The sequence below is a fragment of the Trachurus trachurus genome (assembly GCF_905171665.1).
Source record: "Trachurus trachurus genome assembly, chromosome: 8".
Taxonomy (NCBI): Eukaryota; Metazoa; Chordata; class Actinopteri; order Carangiformes; family Carangidae; genus Trachurus; species Trachurus trachurus.
The window spans coordinates 32,938,245-32,963,881 of record NC_139905.1 but is presented as its reverse complement, the minus strand read 5'-3'; the positions used below and the strand labels follow the sequence as shown (position 1 = coordinate 32,963,881).

Here is a 25,637-nt window from a genome sequence, read left to right as displayed (position 1 = left end):
CATCCATAAAAGAAACGGTTCAGAATCAGAGTAATTAAGATCACACGAATACTAATTATTAAAACATAAAAATATTAAATTAATGTCACATGGAGCCTCAAAAACAGCATGTTTGAGGTCTGTGGAAGCAGAACTGAAGCATATGAGAGGTTCATAAATACTGCTGGCTAAAAGCAGAAAGAAAGGGTTAATACTGTGACTGAAAAGAAAGTCATTTATGGCTGCCAATGACAGGCGATTTTCACAAGTTGGCACAGTCACTGAATAAACAGGAAAGGTTAACAAATTAGTTGTAAATGGAGAAGACGGGCAGAGTTAACAAAGACAGAGGAAATGAGAGAGCTAAGTAAAATATACAGAAAATGTAAATCCATAAAGTGTAAAGAAAAGATATGGAGGCCAACAAGAGAAGACAAAAGAGGGCCAGAGAAGAGGAGCGTGGGGACGGTGATAGGGTTAACAAAGAGGGCTGCAGGCTGAAGGAAGAGCCCTACTAATGCTGTTAAAGCACAGCTTCCGCTTGTGCCGTGGGGCGAGTGTCGAGCCGCACAAACAGGGCGCAGGGTCCACTCAGGCTGGACGGATTCAAGCCCACACACACACCACAGGAAAGGAGCTCGGCCTAAGACAAACACTGCACGACCAGACACACACACACACACACACACGTACATATACACAACTCTGCTGTCTCCTTATATGCCCTGAGAATATGAGGACGTGTGGTCTTGCTAAGCCTGTTCTTCCGAGTGCAGAGCAGGCAGAACAAAAAGCCCCGAAAAAAAAGTTGATTTAACTGTTTAAAGCGTCACATTGAGATGGTGTTAATATGATTTTTTTTGTGCACAACACGGACAGGTCGGACCCTACAAAAGAAATCTGGATCTTAGTGGCAACAAATGGAATTTTCTTTTTCCAGATAAACAAACAAAGACGTCTAAACCCTAACAGTCTAGACCAACAAGGCAGCACCGCAACAATCTCCAAATATAAACTGTAGGCCTTATTTCCCAAGCCTGCACACAATGGACACTCTAATCTTCCTGAGAGAGGATAGACAAATAAACAAAACAGGTTGGTTGAGGAAGAATTAAGACCTTAACACCCTTTCCTCTTTTTGGTGAATACCACTACTACATACACGCACACACACACACACACACATCCCTTTTCCCTGTTCCTGGACTTCCTTGTCTGAAGTAACAGTAATACAGTTTTTAAATGTGCAGGTTGCCAGTAAGTGATGACGGGCTGTGATGAAAGACGAGAGGTCGGGGAGGGAGAGGAGTGGAAAACAGCAGTAAAGAGAAGCAGTAAATGCATCAAACACAACAGACAGAAGTATGACTTTCTACAAATGACTCTGATTAAAGATGCAGTGTTTCTAACTTATTTAGTTTTTACACATAATCAGATGATGAGATTAAGCACAAAGTACAATTTGTATTTTGGCAGGCTTACTGGATCAAGTTGATCCAATTTGGGTCAACATAGCCAGAACCAATGGTAGATGGGATGGGAAATATATATATAATTGAATTTTTTTTTTTTTTTTTTTTTTACAGACAACCAGTTTTTATCAGTGTGTGTCAAGGGAATAGCCGTACATTGTAAAAAGGTGAGAGGGGCCTAAACACTCTAAGGTAAAATAATTATAATAATAATAGTAATAATTCAGGTTACCAAAAATGAAACTAAAAAGATGAAGAATTTGAGATAATATTGGGAATAGATGAAGCCTGAAGGTTAATGCAAACAATTGTTATACTATGTGTATCATATACCGTATTAGTATAAGTTGTGTTCCTACACCCTCTGATTTATTATTAGAACAGTGCTGTACTGCAGAAAGTAGTGCTGTATGTTATTTCTGTGAAAGTGAAACAAAGAAGAGAAGACAGAGGTTCATCCTACACCAATGTGATGAGCTAAAATCCTATAAAATATAGTGAATATGTTACTAAATTTAGCATTGTAACATCTGCAGCTTTAATGTCGTTTATAAACAAAACCTTTTCCTGAAACATTCACTGATGAAAATTGACCCGGTTTAGATCGATACAGCACGAACACAATAGTGGATTAACTTTATCCTGCACCCACGGGTCCAAAACCACCCAATACAATGGATTATTTGGATTTAGTGTTTGTGCCAGTTTTGATACTATTCTATTACCTACCATCCACTCTAGAGCTTTTGAAACTTACTTGTCACTACTTGTTATTATTATTAATAATATGTTTCTTCTTTACAGGTCAAATAAATAATATTTTGTGGAACTGACAATAAATCTGTTTTTGAAAACTTGAAGCTATTTGTTTCTAACACTGGTTCAAAATGCACATGTTAAAGTCTAACAACATTAATATACAAACTGAATGTAATACAGGGTCAAAATGACCCGATGTGGATCAATATAGCAACAGCACAGTAGAGAGTTAACTTTACCTCATGTGGAAAACTAACCGAGACAATGAGCCTTTTTGTTCCAGTGTTATTGTTATATTTCATACAACAGCATTATTCATGCTTCTTAATTATAAGAATCTGCTCAGGCTCTATTTCAACCATTATTTCATATTTGTTGTTAATAATAGCCTGTGTGCATCAATTGCAGCGATGCAGTTTTGCAGCTGCGTTCATGTTCAGATACAATTTCCAATAAATTTGTGGCAGTTTGAAGGTGAAATCTGTGCTTCTTGTGATAAATACTGGGTCCATATTCATATTCTAGGCCGGACTGATAACCCAAAAATTACATTACAAAATGCCACATGCTTTGTGTGACAACACATTTGTCCTAAAGTGAGCCCAGTGCTGCTAATATGCTGTATTGACCCAAAGTGGGTCATTTTTTTAGGGTGTGCATGCATCAGTGTGCTGTTTATAACAGTGAGCTCATGACAGCAGATCACCACAACATTATCCAGTCTTTAGATGCAATTATGTCCACAGCATCAATGAAATTACAACATTATTAAAATGTTACAACAGCGAAAAGAAACAGATATGAAGAGAAATATCTGGATATATTAGAGCATAATTAGCTTCTATCAGGCCAAACCCAATTGCAGTGAAAAATAGAACGGGCTTGCATGTGTGTGTGTGTGTGTGTGTGTGTGTGTGTGTGTGTGTGTGTGTGTGTGTGTGTGTGTGTGTGTGTGTGTGTGTGTGTATGTATGTGTGCATGTGTGGTGGAAGGAGGGAGGGAAATGAATGAGGCCTTTTCTTACAGCAGGGCCCAGATCAGAGCTCCTAACTATGGGATTTGGTGCTGTTGCCTTTCTCCCCCTGGAGGGAGTAATTAGGTTAGGGAGGACAACTGCCGCATTGTTTTAACAGAGGAGGGATTGTGCAGGCCAAAGTCCCACCAGCAACATGCTTCCCTCACAACAGAAATGCCAAACGGATTCTGCAGCACACAGACGCACATCAACACGCAGGGGAAAAAAAAAAAAAAACTTTTTTGAGGTTTTTCACAGACAGAAAAATTTGGCTTTGTCTTTTTTTTTACGTAGCAAAGAAAGGTTTTGGTACCGTGTGTATCCCATGAAATGTCAAATATAGTCCAAAAGTGTCAGATATCCTCTCCTGGTGTTGCAGTTGTGGGATCCTGGCTCTTTGTGGGACTCAGTTCCTTTCAGTGTAACTGCTTCTACTCTCTCCTGTATCCAGAGGCTTGGCAACACATACCGCTCCTAACTAGTATAATATGGTTATGATGCATTTGCATTCCTTCCAATCCCCTAGGAAATACAATACGCCTATATCGTCCGTTTTAATCACGGTCTGCTTCCAAGGAAAGTAAAAGGAGAATACAAACAGCCTGAGCCATAAAGAAGCTTTCTCAAATAGACTTCAACTTCGTTTAAATACATCTTCTGCTGATTGATACAGAGTAAATCAAACAAATCATGCTGGTGAAAAAATAAAAGGACGTGGAGTGCTCCCCAGTCTACTGTATTTACCATACACACTCTTTCATTCCCGCCCATTTGCCTCTCTCCTTTCCCAGCTTCATGCTGTATTTCTTTCCATAAGCTTTGTGTGTGTCAGAAGTGCAAGAGAAAAATAGCGGTGCTGTGGTAGTTTTAGTCTTCTATACACCATTCTGAAGGCCGTCCTCTCTCCCAAATATATATAAAAAAACACACACACACACACAGAAAAACGCACCATAATGTGCACCTCTGCATACCCGCCCACACCATCCCTATTCACTTTCATCATAAATCTCCACAGCCTGGCTGCAATATACAGTCAATTTGTGGTCCCCATATGAGTCCTAACTCTGGCTTCCAAATACTTTTGTTCAGGTGTGCAGATGGAGAGAGGAAAAAAAACAAAACATGCACCAAAAAAAAAAACATGAATAGAGCAAATGTGTGCGAGTTGATACGCGACTCTAACAGACAGCTCCATAAGGCCTACGAGTCTTTTCTCCACAGCAGCTTGCCACAGGTGGCTGAGATGATTGCGCTTTATTCCAGATGATGACTGTAATGAGCCCGGTTTTGAGTTTCCTGACTGACAGCAGTTTGACATGTCAGACAGCAGACTTTCTGCTCTCGGGCCCCCCTCCACCGTCCCGTTTCAACAGAGCTGGAGAAACTGCAGCCACAAAAGAGGAGCAGCACACGCTGTTTCTCCATTACGGCTGCAGGCAATCACGTCACACACCAAGACTCCTAGAAGAATATTTATCAGAGGAGCGAGCGAGACAACTCAATAACAGGAGAGTATGGAGTTGACTGCGACATGGAAGTGAATTTATAACTGTCACAATGAGTGTTTGAGGATTGTGCCACTCCATGAACTCACAGCTTTAAGTTAAATGTGGTCCATCTGTGTTTTATATTTTAGCAGTGACATGGAATCCTCATCCTGCACTGAATTTTCCAGTTAAATATACAACTTTCCATGTAACACACACTAATCCTGCAGCTATTTCTCAGAGCCTAAACAGAGCAGAAAGTTTATATCTGAATTCCCTCGCAGAGTACGGTGCAGCTGTAGTTAGGATAGTAGTTACTGGCTGGCTGGGCCAAAAGGAGAAGCCACAGAGTTGTGTTTGAGTCTAACCCTGAGCCCTGCTTGGCCTCACTCTCCTCCACTCGACTCTACTCTGCTCTTGATCCTTGTTTTTTTGCATTTCAACAAGGGTCTATTTGACTCTACTGTACCCTGCTCCACTGTCAAGGGGGGTCTCAAACAGCCTCGGGCCTGCTGCAGCAGCCAGCAAACACAAGTCACAAGAAGTATAGAGCATGCAGTCATACCCAACACATACACAGACACTTCCACACAAACAGAGTCAGTTAATAACACACAAACTCCCGCCCTCCAGCTCTGTTTGCTCACAGCTGCCAGGCCTCCTCAGAGTTCATCTGAGGTAAAGATATGTTATATTATGCAACCGAGTATAGATTTTCCACCCTTGGCCCGGTGCCAACTTCCTGCTCCGAAGAGCAAGCTCTCGCGCTTTGTTCCCTGGGGTGACAGCTATTCCTTGCTGGACGGGGTGGCCGAATTAGATACACAGACAGAAACAGAGAGGAAAGGTAAGCAGGAGCAGAAGAAGAAATGAAAGGCAACACAATCAAGTTAGATAACAGGCAAGAAAAGACAAGAAAAAGAAAAAAAAAAGAAAGAAAGAAAGAAAAGCATACAGTCCTGTCATCCTAACATATTGGTGTCTGTGATTCTTTGTCTGTTACTTAAAAATCCTCCTTTCCCATCTCCTCTCCTCTTTTCCCCGGCTCTTGAAATCAGGTCACAACTGTTTTCATTACTGTTTGACTTGCGGGTTCATAAGCCTCCAAGCGTCTACGTTCCTCCACCCACCCCCAAGACAGGAAAAGATTTTCCCTCTAACATTAACCCAATAAATGCCTATTAAGCCTAATCACAACCTTCAAGCCATGGTGCCGGTGAGAGGGACTAAAAGTAGTTCTCAGATGCTGATGATATGCTTTTAGTCTTGAATTTCTGAGCTCATAATCTTAATCTAAATATCTGATGTGGATTATGTCTTCTTCATGGTCACTGTGTGAACATATACCCAGGACTCTACTGGGAACTCTTTTTTGTTGTTGCCTGAGTTACAGCATGACGTAATGTAGCAAGATGATGAAAGACGGCCTCAGGAAATTTGAGGTGCAATCAACTAGCCAATCAATGCCTCTTTATGCCTCTGCTACTTTAAGGAAAGCCAAAGAAGCGGTGAAAAGATGATGAATGCTATGACATCATTGAGTGGCATCACTGTGTGGTCATGTCTTGACAACTAAATAATTCCTAGCACCACCACCACTTCTAAAGTAACTGGCCTGATGAGGTCTTTGTTCGCTGTGTCCAAATGACTGTAATTGCTTCTACGGGCTCCACCAGGTGTGCAGACGTGGATGGATGGATGGATGGATGGATGGATGGATGGATGGATGGATGGATGGATGGATGCCTATACTTCAGTTAAGACTGGATAAATAGATAGCTGTGGTATAAATAAACCGTTCAAAATTCGAAATTGTTAGCTAAAAGTTATGAATAGCTATACTGACACAGTCATTACATGGATATAATAGCATAATAGCTAAGAGATGAAGATACACTATTAAAATTGTTAGCTACAGAAACAGCCTAGTGAAGTAGACAAATGTTACTGTTAAGTACTGTAGCTAAGGTAGCAAACTACAAGCAATAATGGCTGAAATTGTTAGCTTAAAGTAGCCTAATGTAGATAATTTAAATAATTTGCTACAAAAAGATAGTTTAAAGCAACAAGTGAAAAAAGCTAACCGTTACAGTTAAATATTGAGATAGTTAGCTAAATGGTTAAAACATTCAGCTAAAATTGTGGTTGAACGTTTAAAACAATAACCACTGAATGAAAGTGTTATGGTTAAAAAAGTTAGCTAAAAGTAGCGGATACACTGTTTATATTTATATTAGGCTAAAAATGATGCTTAAATGTTTAAAATGGTTAGCTAAAAAACAAAATGGTGACCAAGTCCTCCACTCCAACAAAGCAGGCTACAAATGCAAACCAAACCAATGTAGCTATTGCATGACCAAACAGCTATTATATTGTCAATGGTGTTAAATGATTCACATTTTCAACTCATCTTAAACAAACACATTTGACAAGTTTGACAGGCATGTTGATACATGGCCGTTGGAGTTATCTGACTGAGTGTGAGGCTAAATCACATCAATGAGGCTCGGGGGCCACTATTGAGTATCACATACGGTATAATGCTGTAGCCTAACGCAGTTGTGCAGGAAGTGATTTTTTTCTAAAAGAATGCACACCTGTGCCTCGTGTGAGTAAGTATCTGCAGGTGCGTCATTCATGAGGCATCACAAAATATAGCTTGTATGCATAGTTGGGCTTGAATTCAAACAGACACGCCCTACGGAGAGGGAGTTTGTTTCTGAATGGAGAGACCAAATGTTGCCATGGTTCCGGTCACATTCACATGATGATAATATGTGTGCCATGTTTGTGCGAACGCCTGAATCCTTTTCATTTTTCGTACATCTCAGAAAGTGAATGAGATGGAAAGTCAGCCTGGGGAAGTCTGTGAAGAGAGAGCTGCAGTCAAACAAACAGAGCGAGTGGAGCGGTGCTCAGATTTCATCCAGATTAATCTGGAAGCTTTGTAATGAGGGGTCTACTGTATATATTTAGCCAGTGCAGTGAGATGTAGGTCAGACAGACAGGCAGGACAGGCCAAACAACATGCCCAGATTGCCCACACTGAAGTGACCTTGAGTGGGCAGTCAGTGATCTGCAACAACAACTCTTTATCTATTCCTGTTGACCTGTGACAGACTCACACAATGGCATTGCACGCTCCTTGTTTTTCCCAGTCCCAAGTTCAAGCCCTTAGGTTGCCTCTTTGTGCAAATTTGGTACCGTACAGCCTGCCTTTACAGAAACGTTACTTGTTGATGAAAAAGAAAGAGCAGAGAATGAATTACTGTCAACGTTTGCTCCGTGTGTTGATACTGGCATTGGTTCAGATTTACTCAATGCAAGAACAAAGCACGCTCAGAAACATTTCTCAGTCTGTCCTCTGTAGCACTAGACATGAAACACAACTAACTAAACACTGCAAAATGTGCAACATTTTTCATTTTACAACCTGCAACATGACTGTGCAATCAAATCTTTTATAGAAATGACAGTTTTGTGCCACTGGTGGCCTTGGTAAAAATAAATAGCTGATGATTATCATTCTCCCATTTTAAATCATTAATAGACAATATCTGATAAGACAGTGGAGGTTTTTCTACTGATGTTTTGCTCCATGTGAAGTTGCTTTTCACTCACAAATATGTATTGTTACTCCACATGGATGTCTGAATTTCACTGTACATAATAATGTAACATTAAAAATCAGTTTATGCTGCAGGTGGAGTGTTTTTCTGAGCTCATCTTAAATCTGAGACGTGTGCATGCAAGCAGGGGTTTGTGACATCACAACTGGCCAGGAAGCAAAACCTGATTTAATTTTGTTTCAGTTTTATTCTGAAAATTAAAAAAAATAAAAAATAAAAAATCTTAAAAAAGAACCAAACAACCAGATGCAAATTATAATCCAATGGAGACAACTTCCTTTGTATGTGTTCAAACATGTCTAGATGAGTCTTTAATTACTCCAACAGGCTCATTAATCCAAAATAATACGCCGCCTTGCAGTTGAAAGGTTTTCTCTTTAAAAACGCACTTCAGTGTAAACCAGCTGTGACAGAAATGGTGGTTGGAATTTGACACATTGCTGATACTTTCACAGATCCAGGATCTATTCAAAACAACCTGGAGCCCAGGAGGAGAGAGAAGGAGGACGAGGAGAAGGAGGAGGAGGAAAGAAATATGTGTGTGTGCTTCATGGTGTATCTGTGTAAACTTAAGGAGCCACACCCTCTCTCCAACACACACTTTCAATTTCTCTGTGCCTCACTGTTTAACACACACACACACACACACACACACACACACACACACACACACACACACACACACACACACACACACACACACACACACACACACACACACACACACACACACACAAACATACACAAGCACCACATGTGTGTCACCACAAACACCTTATCCTCAATTGCCCTGTCGGATCGGTTGTCAAAACGCTCCAATACCCAAATAATGGTGGCACTGTTATTACTAAGATTTATGACTCAAAATCAGAGGAAAGAACACGCTGTACTGCTGTCTGAAGCTCGGCAATGACAAAGCTCACAAATATTCACCAATGAACTGCTGTTTTCTGATCATGGTTTGTTCTGGTAAAGGCACACTTTGTCTTGGTGGTTTCCAAATGGAGACCCCCCCCTCACACACACTACAGTTCATTTCCCCCCTGTCTGTTTTTCCCCTCTCTCTGCTCTCATATTCTACACTAAGTATTTTGTGTTCCTCTGTATATTCTAGCGTAATTATGTAATTGAACGCCAGTGTGTGTGTCTGTGTATGTGTGTGTGTGCACTTGTATGTGTGTGTGTGTTCAGTAGCCATGGCAACAGCACAACATATCGGCGACCACAGAACTGCGCTGGGGCCGTGGGCACTGCCAGGGTTTTGCCAAAGACTAATCCATGCCAGAGGTGACATGAGCGGAGGAAAAGTGAGGCGGGTGGAGACAACATCACACACATGAAAAAATCACACATACACACACAGAGACAGACATGTACACACAGACACACACACACAAGCATATTACTCTCTCCTCTCACTCTTCGCCTTCCTTTTAAAACACAAGCGCACACACTGGATATCCTCCCATTCTTCTTGGCTGGAGCCTCCCATGGCAATAGCAGTAGGAATCCATTCTCCACGGATGCTGGGACAGCTGTGCTGATACTGAATGAGACACAGTTTGTTCTGCCTCTTTCTGCATGCAGCCCGAGATAAAAACTACATGCTACTTAACTCAAATCTATATCGCCTGCTGCCAAAATGCACTCAGCTCATCTCGTCTTTGTCTCTGCCACCAAAGAGAACATCGGATTTCTTTGCGAAAAATTGCCGTAAATTCGCTGCTGCTGACGCATGGTGGCCCCCAGTCATCAGCTGACAATAAACACAGAAAATTTAGATGACTGACAAAGACATTAATCACAGAAAACTTCATAAGCCTCTCATTTATATGCTTAGAAATGCCGCATGTACTTAGAATGCAAATAACCCACAGCGTGCTACCAATTTTTAGACGCTACAAAAGGCACAACAAAAAGCTCACATGTGCAGCACTGGGATGTCTGGGCTGGATTGGTGGCCTTTGGTGGCGCCCAAATAAAAAGAGGACACCAAAAATGCACCTTAAAGGAGGACGTTTTGTTTTTTTGTTTTTTTGCACTGGTGTAAATGATTAAATGAAAGGAACAAGGTGTCCTCGGCAGTGTCTGGCATTATGACCTCCTGCTGTCTCATGATTGGGGGGGGGGGGGGGGGGGATCCGCTGTAGCGCAGCCAATCAGGGACTCCGATTTCACCCTGGTACTCCCTGCCTGTCTTCCTCTCTCAGTTACAAAAGAGCACAATAGATCAGCCCTACCTGTCAATCAAACATACTATGAGTTCATTCTTCTGTCTGGTGGCCAAAGGCAGAGAGCTTTACTGGCTGCTGGGTCACTTTTCCGCACAAACTAAACTTCTTTTTTTCCTATTCATTGACTTACACTGAAGGCTGTGTGTGTGTGGGCTGTCAGAGTTAACGCGTTAATCGATTAATTTAAAAAAAATAACGCGTTAAATTTTTTAAATCGCTGTAATCACGGCCCATTTTGTCCTCTGCTGGACTGGAGGACTGGAGTGTGGGACCTCCAGTCCAGTAGGTGGCGGTAAGGCACCTTCAAGTTGGATGCCAACCGCCAGCCCCGAGACCAAGAAGAAGAATGAGAGCTCTGAGCAGTGTTGCCGACTTTCTCTTGTAAAAAACGACTAGCGACAAATCTAGCGACTTTTCCCGGTGGTATTACAAATGTTTCTGGTTTGAAGACTCCGAAGTGAAAGCACGTATCACAACTGTTTTCAACGAGTAGATGGTGCTGCCGTGAACTCCAACCGCTGCTGCTCGGATGGAGCGGGTGCTTGTGTCCCAGTTGAGGGGCTGCAGCCTGAACTGGCACACAGCTTCGGTCTGGGATGCTGCGTTAGCTAACGTTAGCTTAGCTCGCCGTCATGCCCTGACCTGAGGCAGCTGATGTGTGGCCAAAACCTGACACTGCTTTTCATTCAACCAAACTGTAGTAACGCGCCACTTCACATTCTCAGTAACGGGCCCCTACCCCCGTCCTAAAGCACTCACCGGCGGTCAGCCTCACAGTGTCACGGAGCTGTCCCCGCTGCGGTCACACACACACACACACACATATATATATATATATATATATATATATATATATATAGGCTACATGTGTGTCTATAATCAAGGCATTTAAACTTATGTGCAAGTGAACCAGAACCCACAGTGATATCATAATTCAATAATATCTTAGATATACTATCTGAGAAATGTAATACAAGCAATTTTTACTCCTTGTAATGTGACTTGGGTTTGTGCTCACTTGTGAAATGAAACACCAGCAACTGGCCGGGAAAAGGTTTTTTTTTTAAAGGATAAAGGTGAGACACAGTCGCCTGGAAACTGGGATCCCAGCTAATCCAGCGATAACCACTCACAGGCCTAATTGGCATGAAGACATGGCACCCAAAGCTTTTAGGTGCATGTTTGCATGTCCGTGGTGTGTGTGTGTGTGTGTGTGTGTGTGTGTGTGTGTGTGTGTGTGTGTGTGTGTGTGTGTGTGTGTGTGTGTGTGTGTGTGTGTGTCTTTAATTCTGAAAAATCCAACATTTTCTGTTTATTCAGACTGTGGTTCCATCAGATTTTAATCCTCTGAACAGCTGTTCCAACTCATTTTCCAGGCCTTGGGAAGAGACAGAGAGAGAGGGAGGAAGAGAGAGAGGGAGAGAGGGAAGGGTTGGGAGGGTGAGATGGGGGGGGGGGGGGCACCTCACCAAATATGTGTCAATGCAAAGTTAATGCTTCAAAGTCCTGATATTGATTACATCAATTTAATCAGATTTTCACATAAAACAAACTAGCTCATGCCTTCCTCCTTTAAATATCGCTTTGATATTTTCAGTGAAAACACTGCTCTGTGATGGAGCGTGATAACAACCGCCAGTGACGTAAGAAAAATATAATACATCCTCTTGGAGCAACATATAGAGCAGATAAAGAAAAGTGCGGCGCTTCAGACTGGGAGGACAGAGCAATAAGTCATGTGCACTGAGGTGGTGACCTCCAAGAAGAAGTGACCTCTGACTCTCAGAGAAAATAGACCCTGACACACACATACACACCCACACCCACACACACACAATTACACAATCACACACTTGTCATACGGTTCTGTAAAGCGATAATAATGAGCCCACACCAAAATAAACAGGAGCTCTCAGCTGCATGAGAAAAAGCTGTGCAGAGGAGCGCGTGCACTTTAAATCTATGGAAGATGGAAAACGGAACATTTGATGACGCAGGCCGCTGGTTCACAACCTCCTCCTCCAGCGCGGGAAATGTAAATGTGAGCGTTATCAAAGCTGCTGCGCTCGATCACTATTATCAAGTGCAGCTAAAAGGTCTTATGTTGCGGAATAACCCTATTTCCACAGTGGGATGTGATATTTTCCTAAACACACATTAGAACACGTGTGTGTGAGAAGCAGCGGTCGGAGCTGCAGCCGGGGCTTTGGACTATTTGCGCCGCTGCTGCAGCGAGAAAAAAAAAGTGTCGTCTGGTTTGATAATGTTGCCAATAACAGGCTACAAAAACACACAGGGAGAAAATGCAACTGTGTGTGTGTGTGTGTGTGTGTGTGCGTGCGTGCGTGCGTGCGTGTGTGTGTGCAAAAATAAAAGCTTTCCCTCCTCCCTGCACGAGCCTAGAATAATTCCAGCTGCAGGTCAGCGTGAGCGGCCCTGCAGGAGTCACCACAGAATACATTTGGAAAAAAAAAATATATATATATATATATATAGAGAAAACACATACACCTAATGCTGAAGAAATAGGGACTAAACAGGACTTACCACTAAGGCATTGTTTAGAAGGTGAGTAGGGTAATACTTTAGTGTTGAGAGGGTGTTAAGAGGCGAGGAGAGCAGGGGTCAGCGTCCAGGCGGGCAGAGGGGGGCAGAGGGAAGGAATAAGTTAACATGTCGCACCAGTGAAAACAGTCTGAGATGACAACATTACGAGCTGCATGAAGTACTCAACACACATTTTTTTTTTAAATGCAATGAAAAGAAGAAAAAAAACGGTTATTTCTAATGTGCAGATTTTTGCTGCGTCACTTTGGGCTGACGGTTTAAGTTTGGAGAGAGCAGCACAGACGGAGAAATGAAGGCAAAGAAATTGTGACATTGTGTTATTAATTAAACATGACAAAATAAAAAATAATGTAAGTGACAATCTGAGCAGGAAATAGTTCTATAAATAGGCCTAGTTATATTATTGCCTAAGACTATTTACAGGTGACTGGGGAATTTGAATATGAAACACTGACGTTCACTTTCATCGATACTGATTATTATATTTTTACACACACACACACAAACACACACACACACACACACACACACACACACACACACACACACACACACACACACAATAATAATATAATATAGATATAATAGGCTATGCTATTCTGTATCACTTCGGGATCTCTCTCTATTTTGGTGACATTTCGCAGCGTCACCATCTCAGCACGCTGCTCCTCTCCAGACTGTCTTTTATCACAGTTAATAATTCATTCGATTGTTTACAGTTGTTGCCATATCTCAGGTCCAAGCTCGGTTTTTAAATTATTAACAGCAATTAAATAAACAAAATGTGCCTTTCCGTCTGCAGACGGAGATGCAAGGGAATGCTGGTGGAACGTGTGTGTGTGTGTGTGTGTGTGTGTGTGGGTGGGTGGGTGTGTGGGTGTGTGTGTGTGTGTGTGGAGAGACAGAAAGAGGGAGAGGGTTGTTACTACTCTGCTAAAAAACACACACACATGCACACACACACACACACGGATAAAATTTAGCAGAAAAAACTCAAACCCAGTGTGTGAGGTCATCTACGCGCTTCCATGGTGACTTGCTGTGAGTTACTGTGATGTGCAACATGTGTACTACACTGCACTGTATGAGCTTCTGCTACCAATTAGGTTTAATTAAGGGAAATTTATGTAGCTGAATAAAATCTATTTTCCTTTAGGGATCATCTGCGGTATAAGACTTTTTTTATCAATTACAGATAAAGTCATCATATCTAAAGGCCTGCTTGGAATTTAAAAAAAAAATATCTAAGGCCTGTGCGAGGCTCCTATATACAGAGAGCATTCTGATCTATGCAATATGTGTGATGCCTGTGGTCATAATTTACCAGTCTGTTTCTATTTTCCCTTCCATTTCTAAGTCACTTTCACCCTCCAAAGTCTTAAGTCAACACACTGAGTAGCCCATAATATTTTTTTCAATAAAAAGAAGAATTAAGGGAAAATAATAAAAAATCTCCTTCCCCTCTCTGGTGTCAATGAGAGGCCGACATTATGATCCTAACTGCTAATGTTTTTAAATGGAAACCAGACATGACTTGTGCCCATGAGAGGAGCGAGGAACATCCTCTCAGCCTCTGGTAGCAGAGCTGTCAGAGATGCATGATGGGAGGAAAACTCTTTTAATAAAACCACTGTAAAAATCAGGAATGAATTACACATCAAACGGGACCCTGGCAGTCCACTGTCAGACGAAGCCAATGAGGGATAAACAAGTCTGCTTTATAAGAGGAAGACTTCCAGCAGCTGTATAACATAACATGGGGCAGCTCTTTGCCACTGGTTGTCTTAAAGGAAGGAAACTCCCTCAAAGTCTCACAGACCTGCACTGGAGGGAAGCATTTAAAACTAAAGATGTTTTTTAATTAAGTTTGACTTTGCTTCAGAGGGCAAACGCCTGTGAGAGGACTAACGACTGTTTCGTATAAGATTTAGATTAGAAGGCGGTTGAGCATGTTGGGGTTTTGCAGTCTGGAATGAAAACTTTTGTACAGCTGTGGTGTAATGCAAACAGCTGCATACAACTGCATGCGCCCAGGCTGACTGCAGCTCTTACACTCAAAAGTTTTACTTTTAGGCAAATATGCTGCAAAAATAGAGGTTTGTTGCAAGTGAAATGTCATTAATTATGAAATAAATTAATAAAATTAATAAAATGAACATTAGAGCATTTAGATTTATTACAGCTCAGAGCCGTGTTATTTTAATGTCAGAAAAGTCCACAGCAGTCCGTTAATAATACGGCATCAGGTCTGAACAGAGTCAGAAGCAACCAAGTAAATAGACTAAATAAATATGATTAACAATAAAGTCTAAGAAGTGGAAGTTCTTCCTATTTTTTTACTTTTTTTAAGTGTTAAAAATTGAAGACACAACAGCCTTCAAAATAAGATTCACAACTACCTGCAACAAGATGCTAAAGGAGGAAATTTCACATTTAAAAAAAGGGGGGGAAAGTAGTGACTTTTATTTTGTAAAGTCAGTCTGAGTGAAGTGTGACATAAGCAGGAACTGCGCTCTGCTCTGCACAGGCGAACAGGGAAATGGAGAAGCTGAGGTTGAATAAAGATAAAGAACTACACTGATATATAAATATGAAAATCAATGCAACCACCGGTGCATTCAGTTAACCTGTAACTGCACGTGCTCACGTGTTGCATTCAAGAGCAAAAGAAAAATAAACTGAATGGGTGGGAGAAGAAAAAACTGTCAAGTGTTGCTGCAGAGCGCCGCACAAACACCATCCCAGCCCAGGAAGATGCACGCGGACTGTCTGTAGTACTGTTCTTCACAGTTTATAAACACACACACACATACATACACACACACATACACAAACACGCACGCACACACATACAAACACACACACACACACACACACACACACACACACCAGCTCCAGCCTGTCTCGCTCGTCCCGGTCTCAGCTCTAAAGGCGGCGGTGTGCGCCCCGCTCTCCTCTCACCGGCCAACAACAACAACAAAAAAACACACACATACACACACACACTCCTGCAAGCCTCGACACTACTTGGAAATGTCTTAACAGCAGTAACGTTAAACTCCAGTCCACACTCCGTGTCTGTCCCTGCGCTCCGTTCTCTTCTCTCCTCCTCCCGCGGGCTCCCCTCCTTCTTTTTTTATATGAAATACATTTCGGGAGAAGCGCCATTTTCTCTCCAAAAAACCATGTGCGGTGGAATACGCACGAGAAAAAAGTTCGTTGCGGCACAAACGCGCTCGGAGACGGGACGAGCGTCGGAGAGTGAAGGTGAAGTTAGAGACGGAGTCAGAGCAGAAAGTCGCTGCGCTACAACAATCAAACACATGGAAAATAATAGACACAGGCAGCGCAATAAAAAAAATAAAAAGCCCACCGGCGTCCCCACTATAGGCTAAAACCCCAACAATGAAAGAAGAGAAGATAATTTACCTGTGTCAAGCAGTACGGGGAGTACATGGTTATTTTTAGAAAGGAGAATTGGAGAGCTTATTTAAGTTGGATGGAAGCTCGGTATAGTGCTGCATTGCAATCGCTCGCCGTCCTGTTTCTCTCACTCCATGCTGCTGCAGCTTACAGTAACCCCGCCTAGAAAGTGAAAGCTTGCACAAACTTTCAGGGAAAAAACTTTGTCTCCCTCCCCTCTCCTCTTTGAAGGACTTTTATCGCTCTCCTCTTTTTCTAACGACTCCTTCCGTATGGCGCCTTTTTTTTCCCCTTTTTCTTTTTTTTAGTTTTTATTCTTTTTGCACATTCATCAAAGCATTATTAGCAGCAAGCAAAAAAACTTTCAAAAATCTTTCTGTGAGGTTTTTTTTTTGTTTGTTTGTTTTTTTGGTAATAAACTGGTCGCTGTCTCTCTCTGATCCGCAGCGCAGAGCCCTGTGTCCGCCGCTTCCCCGCATCTTTTACATGCAAATGTTACGCTTCAGCTGCGTTCACTGACCCGTCCATACCGTCATCTGAAGACGCAAATAATCACCAGGGGACAGATGAGTCGTCTAGTGCATCTTTAATGTTTTGGATTTTTTTTTTTTTTTTAGCTAGAAGTTAGAGGGGAAACACGTAAACGCATCGCCAGAGGAGTTCAGAGCGCTGCAGCAGCTGTAGGACAAAACAGGAGGAAGACTCTCCTGTCATTTTTTGTTGGGAGCTGTAAAACGTCTCCAATCTGACCGAGAATGTATAATGTACCTGTATAGGCCTAATCAGCAAAACCAGGACGAAAATGTTCAGATTTCATCTCTCACGTCCTCAAAGCTAAAAAAAAAAAAAAAAAAAAAGCTCTGCACTTTAATTCATTTGCAGGCATTTAAATCAATGCATTATCTCATCACGGCTGTAAAGTCAAGTCTATTTATTTACTGAACCATATTTGACCCGGTCTGGAGCCCACAACTGTAGTTTCAAACCCAGTGAAGTGAGTCCAAGCCAAACAGTTCAACTGCAGCGTTCACTGTCAAGTAGGGGAGCAGCAAACAGTGAGGACAGACGTATAATCACAGCCTCCAAGCTGCATCAAAATACTAAATTGTACTAAATTGGGGTGTGTGAGGAAACAGAAAATTCTCTCTCACTCTTTCTCCCTTTCTCACACACACACACACATAAACAGTAGTGAGTGATAAACATATCACACAAAAAGTCATAAAGTGAAGTTTCTTGGAGCAGGGCCTGAGTGTGGTACAGTGGGGAATTTGGGTGGGAGTGAAGTCATTGTGAAGGAGCAGAGCTGAAATTTTGGGCCCCGACGCTCGGAGTCCCGCAGATTTATGAGGCCTACTGCTTGTGCATTTTCTACCGCAAAGCCTCTGCAGGCGAAAACAAAGAGATCTGGGCTCTGTGTGGCCAATTACTGCACACGGCCAGATACGCCAGCCAGAGGCACAGGCGGAGAGGGAGAGAGCGTGTGGTCAGGAGTTGTATGTGCACCACAAAAAGTCTAACCTCCTGTCCTTCACCACCACCACACGGGGGTTATAACACCCAGCATTCCTCTCTGTAAATATGACACACACACATGCAGACACACCCTTATGCACACACCTATTTGTTTCTGTTTAGGCAGGTGTGCTGACATCATAACCGCAGGCTGCAACATTCAAGCGATGGTCTCTGCTTTCTCGGCTCCCTCTCCTGCAGCACAGTCATTAAATAGCAGCGCAAGTGCAAAAGGTTAGGGAGCGCGGTTAGCCGGGGATCAAACCTCCCCTCCTTTATAGAGTTGACTTGGATGCAACACACGCAAACACTCTGCCGTGGCTCCTTAAATGAGCCACACATTTAGTGGTCTGTGTGAGTAAATCTCTCATTAAGTAACACATGGTAGAGCCATATGCTACGGTTGGTGGGTCTGCCGCGGCTCTGCTTTTTTCACACGCTTCAAATATACATATTTTGCCACTGCTCCAGAGTGGCCAGCGCCGCCGTGACGACTTCAGCCATCAACCAGAGGAGTTGTACGTCGGTTGGGTTACGAAAATAAAAAAACACAGAGGCTTTTTCCTGCCGGTTGATTGATTGCAGGAGTCGTATCAATCGATCTCTGTCTTTAAGAATCCTCAGGTCTGCAAAACAGGTTGTTCGAGGATAGTAACCGCAACTTTGCCTACAGTGTGACACTAACAGCCAGTGATAGCACCACACCTGGCTGCCTGTTTTGTGGGAAAGGAGATGAGACATAGTGCAGAGGAGATAAGCACAAAAAAAAGAAACTGTGGTTGTGCTGTTTGGCTTAGCAGATGTCAGTTTTAGCAGCTCACAGTTTACATGCAATGTGATAAATGTGACGGGACATAAGCTCACTGTAAAAAAAAAAAAAAAAACTCCCTCTTATCAAGTCATTGTAAATGTAACCTGAGCCTTTATGCTTCATATAAACAAGTGAAACGAGAATTTCTGCCTTTCTCTTGTTGGCCTCCTTGTTGCATTTTAAATCCAAGTCTGTTCAGACTCATATGATACATGCAGGGAGTACTGTTAGGGAACAGGGATACATAAATAACACTGATTTGACTATGTTGTTCTCACTTTGCTCTGTGTCTGTTGTATTAGTGTGCACATTCACTGAGACAAACAAAGCCTCCTCGTATGTGTTCACGTACTTGATTCTGATCATCTTCACCCTGACAGGAGGCTCCATACCGTCACTGAAGGTTTCTGCCACTAAATCAGTTTCTCACCAAATATGGAGTATGTTTTGGCAAAAAAAAAAAAAAAGTGTTTCAGCAGAACATTACGATGTCACAGTGAAGTTCACCTTTGACCTTTAGGACATAAAATGTCATCATCTTATCATTTTATCTTTTTAGACATTTGTGTGAAACTTTGTGGTGATTTGAGAATGAATTCTTGAGCTGTATCCCAAAAATGTGACCTTGACCTTTGACCTTTAAGCCTCAGTAGACATTGCCCCTGAATTGGCCGAAAAACTCCTCTGAGTATTCCTGAACTTTCAAGGTCACACTGAGAGACGGACAACGTGACAACATCATGATGTCACCGGCATGAGCCAGAAAAAAAAATACAGCTGTGAGAACATTTCTTCTTTTTTTTGTTTTCCAATAGAATTCCTTTTTTTGTTGTTTTTTGTAAGATATGAAAATGATAAATGAAGCAGAAACAACAATCCTAACTGAAATCAAGTTTAACCGATTGCGACCATGGCTCAGACTGAGTGGAGCATTTTACAGTGTAATTGTCAACTTGTCACTTCTGCCGGCAAACTCAGTAACGATGACGGTGTCTCTGCTCAACCCTGGTTTGTCATTTCTGAACCGCAGTTGCTACATTTACCTCATATACACACCTGCATCTGTGCTGTGTGTCTACAGGAAGCTATAATATCAGCCAGATGTCATTTTTAGGGTTTGATCACAGGCAAAAACTGATTATTACGATGGGTCTGAACCTGTGACGGGGGGAAACCTCTTCATCGGAAGGTTTCACGAGGGCCAGAACGGCTCTGGCCTCATCGTCCCAACAACAGCACCAGAGAGCTCCTGTACGGCTTCCAGAACAGGCTGTTCAATTCACATTTCCATTCATACACCATTTCAAAAGCGACTGCACCGTCATCCTCAGCGGTTCTTAGAGGAACCTTAACATGAAAGCCAAACACACACACACACAGTGAAATCTAGACAGAAAGAAGGCGGGCCTGTGATGCCCCTGACAGCAGACCTCCTGGTGAGAAGTTGGAGGTGGACACCCTCCTGTGGATGTTCTTGAACTCACTGCCCCCGGAATCCAATACAAGCTCCACCAACGCTCCTCCTCCTCCTCCCCCCCCTCCCCCTCTCTCTCTCTCTCCGAAACTCTCCTCCACCAGCCGCGCTACTCAATTACAGCCATAATGGTTCATTTCTGTACCCCGAGACACATGATACACTGTAGCAACCCAGATTCTCTCTGAGACTTGGCATAAGTCTTAACTCTGGGAAACAAAGACTGTAGCCTAGAAAACTGGCTCCCACCTCATTAACAATCACATTTTCAGTCATCCACAGAACCCCCCCCCCCCCCCCCCCCCCCCACTACCACCACCACCCTCTCCACCTCCCCATCTCCAACTCTCTGTTTTTTTATGACCGTTTTCTATCACGTCGATCATTGTAAATCCGCTGCTCGCTGGTTAGATTCCTCCTTCCTCTCAGAAAAGCTCCTCGCTTTCCTTAACTTTGCTTTCCTTTTGTGTTTTCATACAACGGAGCAACGCTGCACGTTATCGTTATAATTTTCGCCCCCATGAGGCGAGGGCGCTTTGGTGAAGTTGCAAAGACCACCCCCCCCCCCACACACACACACACACACCCCTCCCCTCCTCTCCCTCTCTCTCTCTCTCTCTCTCTCTTTTTTTTCTTATATGTGCCTGTGGAAATAATGATTGTAATGGTTTGCAGCTGAGTAGAGGGAGCTGTGAATGACATTATGATTGTGGTGCAATTACCAAGAGCATGAAAACAGACTGTCAGTCACAGTAATGAGTAATGACTCAAATAACACATTTAGTACCAACACATGAAACAACAAGAATAAATAATAATAACAATAATAATAATAAAAATAAAAATATTTCAAAAAAATAGATGCATACCCTGTATGAATCTGATACTACAAAGCATTCAGGCATCCCAGGACCTCTGGAGGGTTCTTCGTTCAACAGAAAGGTTTCGGTTGCCTGAAATGTAACACAACAGTCATTCATTCATTAGTTGACACTGTTTTCAGCTTCAGGGAGTTAAAAACACATCAGAGCTGTAAGAGCATATTGTTCATATCAGATGATTCCTGATCTTGATGTATTTGATTTTTGATTTTTCTGTTCATAGCCAAGTTCAAGTCCCACCACCACCAGATAACTACTGGAGGAACACTTTTATGTCTTTATATTCCACACACACACACACACACACACACACACACACACACACACACACACACACACACACACACACACACACATACGCACGCTCAGTCACTCATACACACACACAGTTGATGGTGTGCTGCATGCCTGAGACCATATGCTGTGCAGGCCCTGCCAGTCACCACCACTTGAATGGGGGGAGCAATGTGTTTAGCTGCCGTACCCGCACCACACAATACTCACAACACAATGGCATTTCCTGTCCCTGCTATTTCACCTGCATGGTCACTTTTCTGTCAGCGTGCACTGATTCAGCACAAATCTTTCACATACGCACTGTCACGTACTACACATGCACATATTGGCCGCAGACCCGCACATACACAGGCCATACGTCTGCCCGGCATACGGGCCAATCACAGTGCTCTTGGCCGCGCTAACAGGTCCCTATATGTTGCATTCACTGATAGATGCAGTGAAAGTATTTATTCTGTTTGTTTGTTTCTATTCAGCGCGGTTCATTTGTATGCTGCGGGACGCGCCAGCAGAGACTTGGGCTCTGAATGAGCATCTATTGCAGTTCTGCTGTCAATTGAGGCAGCCAGGCCAGACAACATGGATGGGAGGGAACCACAGACTGAGGATCTGGATCTGGGATGGCAGTTCTGCCTGGTTAGCTAGCCTGTGGCTGTTACTTTTCAGTCCAGACTCGTACAAATTGGTTTTTGCCAGGCTAAATTTGAATGTCTGTTTTGGGAATCAACTAAACCTGTTAGATGAGGGTTAAAAATTGCTAAATTAATGAAAACAACTTTGTGAGTTAAGGGGGAAGGAAGTTTCATTCACAATGGATCCAGGAGACCTAAGTTTATTTGCTGGATGATGAAGAAGAAGACAGGAAATAATCCTGTTTTCCAGAACTTATGTCTTGATCTTTGAACATACCTTAAGCAGAACAAACGCGGACCCAAAAAATGGAACAAACATTGCTCGTAGCCAGAAACAGAATGTAAAGTTATACTATTTAAACTGGTGCATAGGGTAAACAATTTTAAACAGACATTAAGTCACTTAAGCATTTACATATGTGCAAAAATACACACGTGCACACGGTGACACGGGATTGCACTTGAACAAATACATGCGCAGACACATGCATAAACACACAGCACTATAATAAGTCCCAGACTCGGGGCTAACCGAGCTGCGGCTGGAGACACAGGCTATTCATATCCTTCAGAATGAGAGGTTACAGCTCGAGTCTTTTCCCTTTCCCTTTTACTGTAACACAGGAAGGGCATCTCCGCGTGTGATTTCACTCAATGTCTGTGGCAAAAGGTCTCGCAGGCGGGCTGATTAACATAAGATTAACATTGGTTTTTTGTTGAGCAGAGCCACTCTTGCTCACAATAAATTTAGCAGGGGGCCCACATGAGGCATTCGCTTGTTTAAACAAAGTTAGAATTCAAGTCATCCAAGTGACTAAGAAAACACTACCCGTGGCATTCAGCCTCAGCATCCAACCTCTGGCCTGTCATCGTTAATATGTGGGGAAACACTGGAGGAAAACCATTTGAAACCATTTGTCCCACTAAATGGTGCCCTTGTCAAGCTCCCTGGGCTTTCTGATAAGCTCTTAAACTGCCTGGTCCAGCTGAAGGATATATTTTACCCTGATGCTAATCACAGACTAACACAGGACCGGGCACAGACACACACACACACACACACACACACACACACACACACACACACACACACACACACACACACACACACACACACACACACACACACACACACACGTCTAGTTACCTCTCTCTGACAGGTTGAAGTCATTTATTTAGCTTGAACATTGATTTGACAGACAGTGGAGATCGGTATCGGAGCGCTGAATAAATGAGAGGATAAAAACACGGGTCAGCATCTCTCCGTCTTCATCTTTAACTCCTACCCTCAGAGACGGGCATCATTAGTTTGAGGCTGATTGTTTGATGTCGCTCCCTGCAGCTCTGGCCCCTTTTCCCCTCCTCTCTGTCAGTTTTTATAGAGCATGGTATCAATTATATATATTTGTCTGTTTTTCTATATGTATATATACATGTAACATATGCCCAATCCATATGCCCTGCCCAGAGCTAAAAGAGTTGCAGAGCCTCGTGTAATTAACACTCAAAAATAAGCTCTAGAAATAATTTAGCGTCAGGGGATGTTGACTGTCAGATCTCATTGAAGGAGAAGTTGACTTTGAAACGACAGTAGAAAAGAGTTTATTATGTACGTATGACGTGTTAAAGGATAAAACAGATTTTCGTCCCTATACCTAGGTGTAAACAGCTGATATGGACAAAGGTCTTTGCAGTGTTCCAAAAACATTACGGATGGGATTCCAACAGAGCTTTTAGTAAAAGATTAAGTTCCTTGTTTAACCAGAAACGGCCGTGGTACTATCACTCCATTCAAAGCCACCAGACTCCGCTGACAAAAACAATAACTCTGCCTCCAATAACAGAGGTTTGCTGGTCTGCTGCACCTTCGACCAGTCAGTTTGTTTGTGTTACTGTGTGTACGTGTACTTTTACTACCATCACTTAAAGTCACACAAACATATTAACCAACAGAGGCTGCGGCAGTAACCAGCACCTCCTGTGCTCTGCAGGGTCAAATTATTCTTTTTGTCTTTTTGAGTCTGGTGGCCTTGAATAAAACAACTAAACAGTTGTTTCTGGTTAAGCAAAAAAAAAAAGTCATTCTTTATTTCTCTGTAGGAAATCGGTATAATGTTGCAAGACACTAATAATAACAATCTGAACCTGTAGGGGCATAAAATAAGCACCTTTAGAGAGGATATGCTTCGACACAGATACACATTGCCTCAGTAGTGGAAAAAACTGCAATGAGTTTACACCCAAAACCAAGAATCCCCAAAGTTATTCTTAAAATTATTAAAATTATTTGGGAAATTTGATTATAGTTGCTTTGCTAATCAGCTGAGCTGAGATTAAATATCTGTCCCTGAGTATGAAGTAGTCCCATCAGTTTCTGTTTCTCAGTGATTAAATCAAATAGTCATTCCAACACAATCCTAGGAGGGGAAAATATGAACCTTTTTTCAATAATATTATTATTATTTAAACATCTTTTCATAATAACATTGGGCTGTCTTCCTGGTGAGGATGTTTGCACATCCACATGACTCAGGTGCAGGTGTGAGAAGAGTCTCCAGCACATTGGAAACGTTAGCATGATCAATACATTGTGATGCAGTGTTAGGGAATAACATTAACAAGAATAACAATGTGTCAAATGTAGTGAAGAGGGTCAGTCCTATAATGATGAACCCTTAGAGAATTTATTATCTGACATCTCAACTCTTTTAGGCTTCACAGTGTCTCGTTGTTTTGGTCCTTCAGACGGCCAACTTTAGTGCTTCAATTTTCTCTCACTGCTCTCATGGCAACAAAGGCTGACCCTGCTGTAAGCCATGTGCCCACAGCAGACAGGCAAAGTTAGCTCCAAGCTAAAGCTGATGAACATAGCAGCTAAAAACAGAGCCAGACCCCACCGCTCCCCCAGGAGTTAAGGAGAAAGGCCAAAGGAGACGGTGGCTTCACAGGTGTACGGTGGTCAGAAGCAAAACTGATGTTGAAAGGTGATTTTAATTCGTTTTTTATTCATATGTTAGAAATGGAAACTGCTGCTGGCTAAGAAGGCCCTGATTTAATGTCAATTGTTTGTCTGAATGATGCTTTATATATGAATGAATACACCCAAGGTCGCAAAAGAGGCTTAGCATGAACCTTAGTAATGAAAAACAAGTGTTACCGACCTTGTTGTCTTTGTTAGTAGCTGATGTGCTGAGCAGTAAAATCCTGCTAGGCCTAAATGTGTTAATGAGGATGTAGTCTCAGTGTATTTTACTTGTTAACCCTCTAAAATGGCAGGAAAATCCTGGAAATCTAATTGTCACAATAAGATATCCAAGGACTGGCGTCCATAATTGGAGCCTGGGTGCTGAAATAGTTCAACCTTGTATTAACTCTGCTGAAACCACAGCTTGTCCTTTTCACATTTCTGTGTTAATTAGTGAGATTTAGACCTCATCCACACCGCTACGACATTTTAA

The 25,637-nt window shown here is 42.4% G+C and overlaps 1 protein-coding gene across 1 annotated transcript in view; it reads right to left on the bottom strand.

The window, feature by feature from the left end:
- Positions 1 to 25,637, bottom strand: part of LOC310990405 (nuclear factor 1 X-type-like) — a gene marked incomplete at its 3' end in the record, with an annotated part of 142,426 nt that overhangs the window by 85,604 nt on the left and 31,185 nt on the right. The window contains exons 2-3 of the mRNA XM_083977750.1: positions 21,239 to 21,322; positions 13,126 to 13,161 (exon numbers count right to left, since the gene is read on the bottom strand). Of these exons, the coding sequence (XP_083833876.1) occupies positions 13,126 to 13,161; positions 21,239 to 21,322 (120 nt within the window). The remainder of the gene's footprint in view (positions 1 to 13,125; positions 13,162 to 21,238; positions 21,323 to 25,637) is intronic.